This window comes from Lineus longissimus, chromosome 14 (genome assembly GCF_910592395.1).
Source record: "Lineus longissimus chromosome 14, tnLinLong1.2, whole genome shotgun sequence".
NCBI classification, from domain to species: domain Eukaryota; kingdom Metazoa; phylum Nemertea; class Pilidiophora; order Heteronemertea; family Lineidae; genus Lineus; species Lineus longissimus.
The window spans coordinates 8827508-8842615 of NC_088321.1; the positions used below are offsets into that span (position 1 = coordinate 8827508).

Sequence of the window (15108 nt, forward strand, 5' to 3'; positions counted from 1 at the left end):
TCATACATGCAGCGAACGTCACGTCTCGAGTCTGCGCAGTTCAGACGTAAGGAGACCATGCTATGGAATAGATCGCGTTCTGTCAATTCAGAGGTAAGTTCTCATTAAATTCACAATTTCATAGGCGATAATATTTGGCTGCTTGTGTTATTGCATGTTGATGACATTAGGGAAGGCTTGGATTGTTTAATTGGATGTGATTAATTTGAAATAGTTCGTCGATGATCGTTGAAAAACGATCTGCGAAATGCAGCTTGGTTGGTTGGTCTGAGAAACGATGTCAAAGTATGGCTTTAAATCATGGATTTCTCAACAAATAACTCTTGTCACATAGCAGAACTAATGTGAATAAACAAGACAATAATAAACATCGTTCTGATATCATCGGGTAAGGTTGCCAATGTACATAAACAGTGTAATTGAGGATCGACGCCAGCGATTTGAAATGTCAACAAACAGTAAATGAGATATGATACACACTGACACTTGCACACTGTACATAGCACAATGCCTCAAACGGGGCCGATTCATCACTCTTATCACAATGTATTCCCAATCATATCAATGAACTTCCTTGATCATTCGGCCCTAGCGCCTTATCAGTTGTTGTTGGCCTTGTATTTGATATAAAACTTGGCTAGCTTACCTATTCTATCAAAATTAAAATGTTATCTCCTCATCATGTTTTGCAGGACAGGAATGATCTGCAGCTGCATTTGAACATATTTGGTGACTACATCTCAAAGATGACCAAGAGAGAGGATCGAGCTATGACTTTGCACATCCCATCGACTTCGGTGTTCACCAGTGCAATCATCAGAAGAGCCAGGCAATTCTAGTATTCAAGTATTTCATTCTGTAATACTTACCTCAAAATTTACTAAATAAAGAAAACCGCATGTGGCAGTTGGTTAAAAAAATCAAGTCTATCTGTTTAAAGTTTTTACTTGCTATCATTATTATCAACATTTCAATGGTGGCATTCTGCTAAGGTTTGTTAAGAGTTTCACTTGACTTAAGCAGGGTGTACACTAGTAAAATATTAGCAACATTTTACCAACATTTTACCAACATTTTACCAACATTTTACCAACATTTTACCAACATTTTACCAACATTTTACCAACATTTTTACAACAATTTTGCAACAAGCCCTTCAAGGCCCTGTGTTCACTAGCAACAAAATTGCAACAAATTAGCAACATTTTTACAACATGTTGGTAAATTGTTGCAAACTTTTTAGTGGGAACAAAGGGAAATAGGTATTTTGGAGGGAAAATGGATGATTCCAAGGAGAGAAGATGTGTTTTGAGTGCTTCTGCAGCAATTTTAGCTGTCATTGTTGAGAGACGGAAGAGGCGGCGAAATAACCAAAGAGAATATGGACCAGGCCCTGGATCAAAATGAGGGTGGATGATGGGGCATACCACTGCCTGTTAAGGCCGCGTATCCATAGGGTATGCCCTTGTGTAGTGTGGCGTTATGGCGTAACAGCCTTGTGACCTGGCACTATGCCCCGAGTCTCCATTGGATATTCCTTTTTGGTCATGTAGGCCTTTGTAGTCCTCATTTCGCAGCGGTCAATCGCGTTTATCCGCACGCTGTCATTATTTCAGAAGACAATTTCTTATGAATATTGAAAATGAAAATACAAGTAACTTGTATTTTCACTTGCAACATCAAATTGACATGTACATGTATATAAAACCTGACTTTTAAGCAACAAATTACAGGTTCGTGCTTGTTATGATAATCATCAGTTTCGGGATCCCAGAGTAGTTCCCGTTGATGAACCTCTTGAATTAATTTCGCCTCAGACATTGCTTCCGTGTTGTTCACTCGCAAAAGAATGGACATGTTCAATCCCAATATGGGCCTATATTCCCAATCCACAGTGCATATATGCCCGCAATGTGACACGGCATAACCTATGGGAACGATCAATAACACCAACGAAGGTTCATTGTCCGTGTGGCGCGCCAGGCGGTAAAAAGGGAATGTTGTGCAGGGCACGGAACAGCCTATGGATACGCAGCCTAAAGGAGTTGCGGCTGACTGACAAGCCGTCACACAAAAACTTCTAGAAAAGGTTTCATCACCCTACGAAGCAAGACACTCACTTGAGAGTTGCTATACCTGCTTCTTGTTCAAGTCACATGAACTCCGGTAGATCACATGACGCAAATCCTATTTCTGATTGGCTGAAGAGTTTGCAACATTTTTACAACATGCAACAAAGAATTGCATTGCATTTAATTTGCAACAATTTTACAACATGTTGTAAGACGCGTTTTGCTCTGTACACACTACGCAACATTTTTGCAACATTTGTTGCAACTGGAAATGTAAAAATGTTGCTAATATTTTACTAGTGTACATAGGCCTTTAGGCAATAATAGAGTTGGGTAGAGCATTTTGTTAATGTTACCCTTTTAGTTAGGGAAACTGGTGCCTTCTGCATTAGATGGACCCCACTTACTCATCTGTCAGACCGGCCTCACACGTCGGCAGTAGAGTTTAAGGTCCAGTCTGCGAGATTTACCTATTTCTACCCAGCCAAAAGCGGGTGATTGGGCTAGTCTCTCCATGTGATTCAATTCGCATGGATTCTTGTGTCCCGGTGCTGAAAGGATCCCTCCACAAGGGCAGACTACATCCGGTGGCACTGAAGTATGGAAGAAAGACAGAAGACGACCAATTTGCGAAAAGGATCATCATCATCATCATCATGGTAACAGCTGAGGATGAATCATGTTGCTGTGTGTAGAATTGATGGTCCAATATAGGTTAAGTTATCTGTTTGCGCACACATTGCAAGGGTGGAGCTTGCTTGAAGTAGATTGCGCCAGTCTACCGTAATTCACTGTTACACATCCAGAAGCTAATATCCTTAGGCTTTGAGTCCTTAGTTTAGTAGAGTTTGACGAGTAATGTAATATATACGAACAACGCAGCAACAACTCAGCTGAGCGCCAGGCCCTTGGGCCTCTTGTTCATTTCGCATTTTACATGAGACGAAGGACTTAATGAACAAGATAACGAACTTTAATGAAAACTTAAGTTTTATTACAATAGGACAAATACTGGCAACGCAATTTGCATTTCAATTCAACAACTGCCGAGCATCCTAGGGCTAAAACTATCTTCATTCATAGTCAATCTCGCCATTTAGCTAAACGGACCTGAAACAAATCGATTCAGCGTCTACACTTTTACTCCGATTTGTCTCAAAATTGGTGACAAAGAGGCTGAATGTACTGCAAACAATTCCTCGGAACCAAATTTTTAAATAAATGATTTTAAAGATATTTTTTAGTGTAAAATGCCCATTGCTAGGCATGGTTGCTAGGCACATGCTGCCACAAACATAATGACAGAACCTGACAATAAGGGTCTGCTCTCGCGACGACCAACATTCGTATTATTCCAATCTAGGTTGACGACGAGATTTTGCTGGTATCAAACGGTATACTATTTATCAAACACATGAAGTGAACTTTGATGTAATCATTTACCAACAATTCAAACAATATCATCGCAAATCAGACTGATTTTTAACTGGTGTAAAACACAAAGTTCTATTAATCACCTCTATTGTACATTACACTTTGTGTCAGACAAGAGCTTGCGATATTCTGAATTTACTGACGGTCTTGTCATGTGCCATTAAAAACTTGATTTTCAGGGCTGGGTCATGTGTCAACCCCAACTATAGCTGGCATCACTTAATGGTAATGTTATGTACATGTACCATGAGAAATGCTGCTATCTAGTCAATGGTGTGGCTTAACTAGAGACACCAGTAACTTTGAAAATATTTTATTTCGAAATAATGTTTGATAAACTAGTATGAAACATCAAATGTATCATTGTTGGTACATTTTTAGCTCACCTCTTAGCAGAGGTGAGCTTATCCCATACCGTGGCGTCCGTCGTCGTCGTCGTCGTCCGTCGTCCGTTAGCAGGGCACGTTTCGTAACTGTTAGAGCTATTGAGTTGAAACTTGGTACACATGTACCCTTATGTAATGACACCTTGGAGACCAAGTTTCGGTCCGATTCGTTTCATGGTTTGGCCACCAGGGGGCCAAACGTTAAAAGTGAAAATATGCAATATCTCCCTTAATAGTAGTCGGGAAATTTTGAAAAAAATATGGTAGGTACTTCTAGCAAAGGTACATCATATATCCTCCGGGTTTTTGATTTGACCTCCTTTTCAAGGTCACAGAGGTCAAAGTTTGCTGATTTACTGAACAGTAGCATGTTTCCTATCTATTTTAGCTAGAAGGTTTTAAACCAGTGTGGACATGTATCTGGGGATTCTCTATTCCACCCCTAAAATTTCGGCCGTTCGGACATCAAATATGGCCGCCAGGCAGCCATCTTGAAAAATAAACACAGTACTATTACTCCGAAACTAATGATCGGATTGCAACCAAATTTGATCTGGATGTATATCTATGTACGCTCTACTAAATCCTTGATTTTTAGCTCACCTCTTAGCAGAGGTGAGCTTATCCCATACCGTGGCGTCCGTCGTCCGTCGTCGTCGTCGTCGTCGTCGTCGTCGTCGTCGTCCGTCGTCGTCCGTCGTCCGTTAGCAGGGCACGTTTCATAACTGTTAGAGCTATTGAGTTGAAACTTAGTACACATGTACCCTTATGTAATGACACATTGGAGACCAAGTTTCGGTCCGATTCGTTTCATGGTTTGGCCACCAGGGGGCCAAACATTAAAAATGAAAATATGCAATATCTCCCTTAATAGTAGTCGGGAAATTTTGAAAAAAATATGGTAGGTACTTCTAGCAAAGGTGCATCATATATCCTCCGGGTTTTTTGATTTGACCTCCTTTTCAAGGTCACAGAGGTCAAATGTTGTAAATTGGCCGTTAGGATGTAACGATGGCACGTTTCTAAACTGCAATGACTATTGATACCAAATTTGGTACACATTTACCCCTTAGTCAGGTGATCTCAGGGACCGAAGTTTGGTCCAATATGATTCACCACTTGACCACCAGGGGGCAAAATCCAAAAAACCTTAAAAATGTGATTATTCCTTAACTTCTTGCCCGATTGCCACCAATTTGATATCATGGGTACATCTAACCACCATACAGTATATGTCACACAGGTTTTTAATTTGACCTTCTTGTCAAGGTCACAGAGGTCAAATGGCGTAAATTCGCCGTCAGGCCGTAACTATGGCACGTTTCTTAACTGCAATGACTATTGATCACAAATTAAGTACACATGTACCCCTTGGTCAGGTTATCTCAGGTACCGAAGTTTGGTGCGATCTGATTTGCCGTTTGGCCTCCAGGGAGGGGGCCAAATTCTAAATTCTTCAAAATGCCTTTATTCCTAGTAATGACTTGCCCGATTGGCACTAATTTTATATCATAGGTACATCTAATTCTAACAACCATTCAATGTGTCACCCGGGTCGTCTTTGATTTGACCTACTTTTCAAGGTCACAGAGGTCGAATGTACTGTAAATTGGCCATTTTGGGGAAATTGTAATTGCTTGGACCTACATCAAACCTAACACTACATGACACAATACCATGCTCTTTATCCATCTTTCCTCCACATGAGGTGAGCACAATGGCCCTGGCCATTTCATTTATCAAATGTGATAGCCAATATGGGTGCCAGGCGGGCATCTTGAAAAATTCTTAGTTTGGCCACCCGGGGGCCAAATTTAATGTCCAAAGTTAAAATGTTTGATTGCTCGTTTAATAGTGGTCTGATTTTCATAACATTTTTATGGTAGGTACTCCTAGCAAGGATACATCACATATCATACGGGTTTTTGATTTGACCTACTTTTCAAGGTCACAGAGGTCAAATGGTGTAAATTGGCCGTTAGGATGTAACGATGGCACGTTTCTAAACTGCAATGACTATTGATCCCAAATTTGGTACACATTTACCCCTTAGTCAGGTGATCTCAGGGACTGAAGTTTGGTCCAATATGATTCACCACTTGACCACCAAGTGGCAAAATCCAAAAACCTTAAAAATGTGATTATTCCTTAACTTCTTGCCCGATTGCCACCAATTTGATATCATGTGTACATCTAACCGCCATACAGTATATGTCACACATGTTTTTAATTTGACCTTCTTGTCAAGGTCACAGAGGTCAAATGGCGTAAATTGGCCGTCAGGCCGTAACTATGGCACGTTTCTTAACTGCAATGACTATTGATCACAAATTAAGTACACATGTACCCCTTGGTCAGGTGATCTCAGGTACTGAAGTTTGGTGCGATCTGATTTGCCGTTTGGCCTCCAGGGAGGGGGCCAAATCCTAAATTCTTCAAAATGCCATTATTCTTAGTAATTACTTGCCCGATTGGCACCAATTTTATATCATAGGTACATCTAATTCTAACAACCATTCAATGTGTCACCCGGGTCTTCTTTGATTTGACCTACTTTTCAAGGTCACAGAGGTCGAATGTACTGTAAATTGGCCATTTTGGGGAAATTGTAATTGCTTGGACCTACATCAAACCTAACACTACATTACACAATACCATGATCTTTATCCATCTTTCCTCCACATGAGGTGAGCACAATGGCCCTGGCCATTTCATTTACCAGTCAAGCAGCACTGGCTGGTGGATGAATGTGTCTGGGCAGGGAAAGGAACCCACACAACACAACTGATAATCGATTAGCAGTCAAGTGTGCAACCATTTGACCACATGGCTACGACTCAAGTCCCTTGAATGCTTTTATATTTAGAACTAAGAAAGAATTCCTGCCTTTTTACGACTTGAACGTATTTATGTTTTGTTTCCTTGGAGCAGTTTTCATCATCTCTGACTCTGTCTCGGGAAAATCATACCTCAACATAATGTCAGTGATTTAAAACTTTTTGGAAATATGTTCCTGTCGACGTAAGGATCACATTGCGAAACAGTGGTGCTCTCCAAATCCGTGGTTAGCACTGCTAACCACTGCATGTTGTCTAGATCTGTAAGCACTGGCTCTTGAAATATGCATGTACTGGTCCACTATTGGGCTGATACATGTAAAGGTAATTGACCCCAGTGATTCTGTCTTCAACACAAGGGGAGTACATGTACATGTGAATGTACAAGTGTTTCTTTTGTCTTTTGCTCACCGTCACCCTGGTATCGTGTACAAATTTTGGTTTTGCGGTTAATTCAAATGACATGACAATTAAAGGAAAGTTATGCGAGCCAAATATGCGGGCCAAAAAACTGAAATTGAAAACTGGACGTTAATTTCTCACATTCTGTCCGACACGAAAGTTCTTCCGGCTTGTTGATTGTACGAGGGTTTGAACTTTTACCACTGTCACTGCTGCCATGGCAGTCGGTGGCCTCCAAAATGACGTTCATGTCCTCTCAATGTTCTTTCATATTTTCCCGTACTCAAGGCCAAAATGGCTCTAAAATGGGTGCCCTGATAATTTTTTTTGAATTCAAAGCCTGTTGTACTAAAAGAATTTATACCGCCTCCCTCCAGTGGAAGCAGTCGCTGCTCTTGGCAATAAGACCCTAGAAGAACTGAAGAATGCTGAGCCCCATGAGGTACTGACCATGATGACCAACGAGGGAGGCTTTGAGATCAGCTCGCCTGATGCGACTGTCAAAGTCCTCATCACAACCCTCCACCAGAATCTCAAGAAGCTGGACCCAGAGCTGCATTGTAAGTACAGTGGAACATCCATTTGGGGACACCTCTCTATAAAGGACATCTGTTCTATTAAGAACACCTTTCCTGTTAAGGACTTTAGATTTGGTCACATATTGGTCGTTTCCATTTAATATGACCTCTTTAATAAGGACACCTCTCTGTTACTGTTAGGGACAGCACTTGTCAGTCCCGAGAGGAGACAGGTTCCAATGTGAATCCAATTTGCATGTTACGCTGGCATAAAGAAGGGTTTTGAAGCTCATTTAAATCTTGTGAAGTAGTGAGCGTAAAAGTTTCTAATTCCATACACGAAATGTCTTGGTAATTCAATGAGTTCCATCGATTTCTCAATCTGGAAAAGTGTGGATTTTCGATATTAATTGTTATTTCCATTAATAAAAGTTGGCAACTACTGTGTACACAGTCTGTGCAGTTAAATATGACTCTCCATCAATTCTTGAATAAATCCCATTCCCATGCTATCCATGCCTAGTTTGATAATTGCCAGAACATCGCCATTGAAATCTCCTGAAGAACATTCTTTGAAAACTGTGGAAATGTCTCGGAAATGTTGGCACTAGGAGGAAAGACTATTTTTATATGAGTCATGTGATGCATTACCTTTGCCATACAGGCTATTCTTGTGTGAGTCTTCATTTCAGTTTTGACCCCTTATCCTTCTCCTAATCCAACAATACTAATCGCTAAAAACAACTAGTAAGAGACTTGCGTATGGAATAGCTGATATGAAAGGAAAAACCAAAATTGACAAAATTAGACAGGATCTGCATAGACTGGCAGCTGTGCCAGTCTGGAGAAAGTGGCAGTTTGGTATTTTAGAATAGAAATTGATACCTCACTGTTGGTATCGATTCCTTAAACATAAATTTCAAAATCTTAATTAATCAGGAGGATTGGTGATGTATCCCATGCCCAAATAATGGGGGTATATGTCCCCCCCTCCTACCCTCGGTATGAAACCCTGCTGCATGTATCTATGTATCTTTGCAGTGGAAAGTAAAATCATGCACAGCCATCTTGCTGCGATCCGACACGCTCGCTGGGCTGAGGAGAATGCATTCCATTCGAGCGTGAAGGTGCTTATCAGGCTGCTGAGAGATGTGAAGACGAGGTTTGAAGGTCTCGAACCCCTCTCACCGTGGATCATCGATCTTTTGGTAAGAACAAGCACAGTTAATACATGAGTTTCACTATGTAGTCTCGAGGAACGGTGTCAAGCTACTCTGGGCTTGCGCACTGGCTTGTTTGAAGAATACGTTTTTGAATGCATTTCAAGGTATTTTAGGCTGTCAGCTGGAACCGCTGGAACTTGCGCATCGATAGAGCTGCCCAAATTCTTTACTCCATTAACTTTTCAGCCAGTTCCATAAAGCCAATATTGCCGATTTTGGATACCAAAGCTACTGGATATGGCTTGCAAATGCTTTGCCAACCAGCGGTCGGCACAAGCTTGATGACATCACAATGCGTTACAGCGATGTGTTGAAATCTAACGTCGTACACTGCATTTACCATGAAGGTCATGTACAGGGAGTGTGTCTTCATTTGAGATGCCTCTTGATATTGATCAATTGACTGTTTGGTGGGGGTGTCCCTTCCATGTTGGTGGAGTTCTTGCTTGCCCCCTAAGTCTGAAGTAGCAGTTAACGAGGCATCCTGGTTGAGAGTTGATAATGTAGACGCCACCATTTTCGCTAGAAATTGAAATCCTAAAGCAAGTACATGTAGAACTCTTTCAGAACAATGTGAATGCCAATTTAAGGGTCAGAGTCTGTTCTTTGATTTCCAAAGGAATATCCTCCTCGGTTTTTCAATGGGCATTCACTTCATTTTGCAGAAGTTCCAATTGCTTTAGGATTCAAGTAGCCAAACTGGTGGTACATGTACCTATGGTCAATCCTTAAATCATGAAAATAGCTTTATGTCTGGCAGAAGTTTTAGAAAAGACTATGCAATTGAAAGGCCTGTTATGATATGAATATGCACTGTCTTCATTGCAGTCACACTACTCAGTAATGAACAACCCAACGCGACAGCCACTGCCAATCAACCAGGCCTTCCGCCGCAGCCTCCAGCTACTGGCAGCAGGGTTCTTCCTCCCTGGGTCGGCCGGTATCACCGACCCCTGCGAGAACGGGAACATCCGCGTCCACACATCCATGTCTCTAGAACAACAGGATCAAGTGTGCTACACAGCGCAGACTCTACTGAGAGTGTTATCGCATGGAGGTTACAAGCATATCTTGGGTTTGGAGGGCACACCAGGTATGTATAGTTAAGCATCTAGGCACACGTTGGTCTTTCCTAGAGTATGGTCCTGTCGTTTGTAATGTGTAACAAAATAACTGATGAAAATCTGTTTCACTTCAATTTTAAAGTGCAAACTACAGTAGAACTTCTCTTGTAAGAACATCCTTGTGACTGAGAAGTGTTGTCCTTAATAGAATGGTGTCTTATTAGAGAGGTCAAATAGAATGCAAATAACCAATTAAGGACCAAAACTAGTGTCCGTGATAAAGAGTGTGATTTTCATCTTCTTCTTTACAATCTCTCTGGTGAGTGTTATGTTATGGTGCCATTGGCCCTTTCACCAAAAAATGGTACTCAGATATTTTTAATGACTTTAAATGAATTGAACCGCACGATGCTTAAAATTAGTCGAGGATCTCTTAGTCTCCCAGTTCCTTGACAATACAACTCACACAACTGTACAGTAACAGTTCAGTGAGTTTCAGAGTGTGGCGGAGTGATGTCGCGTAGGAAATGATCCTGCAACGGTGGCAAGTCCGTCAATACTACCACCGCTGTGGCCTAATTTGGAACTGAGCCCAGTTCACCAAAGATTTCACATAGAAAGCGCAAAATATCATAAATAGTGTGCACTGACCTTTGAACCATGGCTAAATTTGTAACTGAGCCCAGTTCACCTGTCCTATTAACCATGGCCAAATTTGTAACTGAGCCCAGTTCACCTGTCCTATTAACCATGGCTAAATTTGGAATTGAGCCCAGTTCACCTGTCCTATTAACCATGGCTTAATTTGGAACTGAGCCCAGTTCACCTGTTCTTTGAACCGTGGCCAAATTTGGAACTGAGCCCAGTTCACCCGCTCTATAAACCAAGGCCAAATTTGGTACTGAGCCCAGTTCACCTGTCCTATTAACCATGGCCAAATTTGTGGCTGAGCCCAGTTCACCAGTTCTATGAACCATGGCCAAATTTGGAACTGAGCCCAGTTCACCTGTCCTATGAACCAAGGCCACATTTTAAACAGAAAATAAAGCAGGTCACAAAAAGTGTGCAAAGTCCTTTTAACCATGGTTAAATTTAGAACTAAGCCCTAACGACCGTTGATTTCAAACAGAAAACGCAGAAGGCCACGAATAGTCTGCAATTACCTTTAAACCACAACTTTTATTCTCTTTTCAGCAATCGCCACAGAGATGAGTGTGTGGGAGGGTGTTGTGGTTACGCCGTCTGACAAGGCATACGAAAAGATTGAGAAGAAAGAAGATGACGAGGAGAGTGAGGGAGGAGCCGAGGAGTCCATGGATACGGCTGATGTGAATTAGTACACCAACGTTCTTGGTGTCCAAGGCAACTAATGAATTGCTCTGTTACGTTTTGCTGTCTGTTTTCACGACATGCTCATCATCTATTAACCTCTTGACTATTGCCAACCGCTTGAGCGGTTGCTATAATAAACCTTTCTGTGTAATGTTTGGTATGACCTGGCTCGGTTCTACTGGTGTAAAGACCTGGCTCGGTTCTAGTGGTATGTTGGCATGTCGTCTGCTACCCACCAACTTGAACTAAGTTGTATAGATGGCGCTGCAGTGGCGGCGAAGACAGAGGTTTTGCCAGGTGCACGTGGCTGCACAATAATGCCAAAAAAGGCCCCTGTATGGAGCAGTTGGAACGGCCCAGTAGTCAAGAGGTTAAGTGAGAAAGGTACAGTTTTGAAATAAAATGTACGGGCAAAAATTAAAGATTTCTGGGTAACAGTAGCACAAGTGGTTGTTATAAGCCATATAGTAAGCTGTCACCTAAGGATTAAGCGTAATGAGTTATTATAGGCCCCAGATCCCGTCTGGGGACTATATTGATATCACTGGAATTCTCGAAACTGTTATTTTCTTCCACCAATACATTTATTGCGGTAGTCTAGCAAAACGGCTAAATAAACCAGAAATCAATCACCCTTACACCACCAAACCCAATTCCATCTATGGACTATCGCAAAAGTATTAAAAAAATCCTCAGTATTTCGATACTTTTGAAGCATTTTTTGCTGAGATGTCGTCTGATCGTCTTCTCCCAACATGCCGAAGCTGCGATTCAATCTGACATGCGCTGTGACATGCGCAGAGGCTAGACGCTGATACATTAGCATAAGCTCCGCCCCGTCATAATGACTTCATTATTCTCAGGAGTTGGTCGAGCGATGGGACGATTCGATGGAGGTATTTATAAAGAAACCCAATTCGATTCATGGACTATCGCAAAACGATTTTTCAAAACTCAGAATATTTCGATGCTTTAGATGCGTTTTTATGACTCCAGCTCCTCCCTCTGGGAGTTGGAGTCAGTATTGTTTTCGCTCAGGTTTCTCGTACAATCACGTGACCTCTCCAACACTCGATAATGCACTCTTTTCGTCAAAGTTTTAGGCCAATCTTCGGCATGAACATGAAATCTAATAAGCGCAGTACTTAAATCAGATGTTTCTCTCGCCTTGAAAACATTCCTGGGTAAAATCCATTGAGATTAGCCGAGTTAATCTATTTTTTCCGTGCTTAAAATCTCTGCCGCTGAATTCTATAAATAGAAACTATTAACATCGCGGCAGTGTGGTTCCCATTGTGCGTACTCCCACTTCACACCATGTCAGGAGGTTTTACAGAGAGGGAGGGCGTGCGGTAAGAAGAATGGCCAAAATGACGTCACGTTTTCCTGGCAATGCCTCTTGCCAGACCAGTCAAGCATTGGGAAAGCATCTTTAATTCAGACAACGTTAGAACTAGTTAATTAATTTGCAAAAGTAAAAGCAGATTTCACCACTAACCAGTCAAATCGGAATACGACGGCGCAAAATGTTCTTGCTTTCTACTCTGTTGACATGACGACTACCTGGGGACTATCAAATTTGCTACCAGCAAATTTCGGAATTCTAGTTGTATATACAACTCCACTTGTTTGCCTTATGTGTTGTTATAACTCACCAGTATGGGCAGGAAATCCTCTCACACAACTCAAAGCCATACATGTATGTAACTCGAGAGAATTTTATTTGCAACACAACCGACACCAACAGAAGTACAACATCAACTATCATACACAAGAGTTGTAACAAGACATAAGGCAAACAAGTGGAGTTGTATATACAATAGCTAATTACTCTTAATCCTAAGGTGACAGCTTACTATGTGGCTTATAACATGTATAACAACCACTGGCAAAGTGACTGGGGTGGTTCTCGTTCCCTCGGAACACATCGAAGGAATGGGGCCCAATTTTGAATGACCATGAATCTGTCAAGACAGATTACCAAACTGACCATGCCTTTTAAGTCTCGGAAACTTTCAGTAAAGCTTTGTATTGTTTCCATGGTTGAAATTACCATCATGACAGAAAATATATTTACCAAACATCTGTATCGGATGTGCCCCGGTATGAGGCGCACACACAGTAGGGGCTGTTCGGAATTTATATTTCGAAGTTTGGGGGAAACGATCATGTCGTCATGCTGCTGGGTTTAATTTATTACAATCCGAATTGCCTATTGTGTTCTGTAAATGTTTTGTGGTATTTTATAAAGCTGTGTTCACACTAGCGTTTTAATACGAATTGAATACGAATTAAAACCTAAATTCGTATTAACTGTTCAGACTGAAATCGTTTTGGAACGATGCCAAATCGGTTTATCGAAAACGGTCCCCGCACCGTATTGAATTCGCATCAGAATTCGGATCGCCCGATACGCATTCGGTCTGAACAACTCAATGCGCATTAACAAGGCTGCCTTCCTGTTCGCATGCGCATGATGTTAGTTCCGTTCCAGCGCATGGAGAAAGTGTGATAAATGGCAAGTCAGGGCACACGCGTTTGTCGAATAGGGTTTACGACATGATGGACCAAATTTTGGGGAACAGGCCCATCACCGACCCTGCGCGTGTTATCGATACTGCTGCAATGGCTGCTGGAACCGGTAGGCACACCCCTGTGTCTAGGCGAAGGATTGATGAGGGCGCCGGCAACACTCCACCACTGCCGGCGTTGCCGTTCCTCATCTTGTTGGACATCCATCTTCATGCATGCTATGTTGTTGTAGCAGAGACATTTGCGCCTCCCGATCAGGAGAGTCGATTCGTTCTCCTAATGTTCAATAGGCGGCGATACTGGTTAATGCGCATTGGCATGTTGTGTGTGAACACCCCCAATTAATGCGAATTAACGTTGATTCGTATTCCGGGGCACGTATTCCGGAATGCGCAATCAATACGTATTCAGTGTGAACGCAGCTTCAGAGTCGTGAAGGAAATGCTTAACCCTTTTGCTATGGAAACCATTTTCCGCTTCCACCACTGAGTGATGAGTTGTGGTGCCGTACTCTAATAATGTTCAAAAGTGTTGCCATCTATAATATTTGGATCAAACTTAATGTTAAGAAGGCTGCAGCCCAGTGCTGATGATATAATACAGTGTTGACGCTATCTAGCCAGTTGAAGAGTGCCTATACAAAAGGCCTGGTGCGTGTAATAGGCCTATGTAAAACAGCCAACCAAAACCGGGTAAATAGCATCTATACAGTATTTTTATTGGTACATGAGAATTGAGGGGACATGTTCCATGACGTGCTATGCACGTCAGTCACAGTAAAGGGGTTAATTTGGTTTACATAGTTTTAAAGTATATTCTTCATGAAATTGGAATTTAATTTTTATTTAGCTTTTGTTTTGTAGAATAACAATTTCGATCATGTAGTTTTCACATTTGTATCAAAATTATTTTTATTTTAAGTCCAAATTCATCTTTCTTTCCCCTTGTAATTTACAATGGACTCTTCTTGACAGTGATGTTTACTATGTATTTGACCGGTCCATTCTCTGCAATAGGTGAGAAGGGTCACATATCTACTTGTGTCAACCAATAATCCTGAGAATAAAGATTTTAATGTCAAGAAGGATTTGTGTAAGTTTTTCCGAGCTAGTCTGTAGTTTACCCATATCAACACGGCCTGACTTATTAATGCATCCCGTTCAAGTTTGTTTTTAAAACACGATCAGACTCGTTCTGCGTTGGGAATTACAGTGCCGAGTTCTTGTTATTCCATCCGTTTTGATGACGATGTTGATGATGATGATGATCATATTGATGATCATGACGAGACGATGACAATGATCATCA

General features: G+C 41.5%; 1 protein-coding gene and 1 long non-coding RNA gene across 4 annotated transcripts in view; both read left to right on the forward strand.

The window, feature by feature from the left end:
* LOC135498782 (interleukin enhancer-binding factor 2 homolog) overlaps positions 1-14869 on the forward strand; it is a 35015-nt gene extending 20146 nt beyond the window's left edge. For all 3 annotated transcript variants that reach the window (XM_064789232.1, XM_064789230.1, XM_064789231.1), the window contains 4 exons: positions 7509-7691; positions 8691-8857; positions 9701-9965; positions 11131-14869. In XM_064789232.1, coding sequence (XP_064645302.1) covers positions 7509-7691; positions 8691-8857; positions 9701-9965; positions 11131-11273 — 758 coding nt within the window. In that variant the 3' untranslated portion in view covers positions 11274-14869. The remainder of the gene's footprint in view (positions 1-7508; positions 7692-8690; positions 8858-9700; positions 9966-11130) is intronic.
* Positions 48-924, forward strand: LOC135498894 (uncharacterized). Its single transcript, XR_010449176.1, has 2 exons — positions 48-93; positions 693-924. It is a non-coding gene; the product is annotated as an uncharacterized LOC135498894 (long non-coding RNA).
* Positions 14870-15108: the final 239 nt, after the last annotated feature.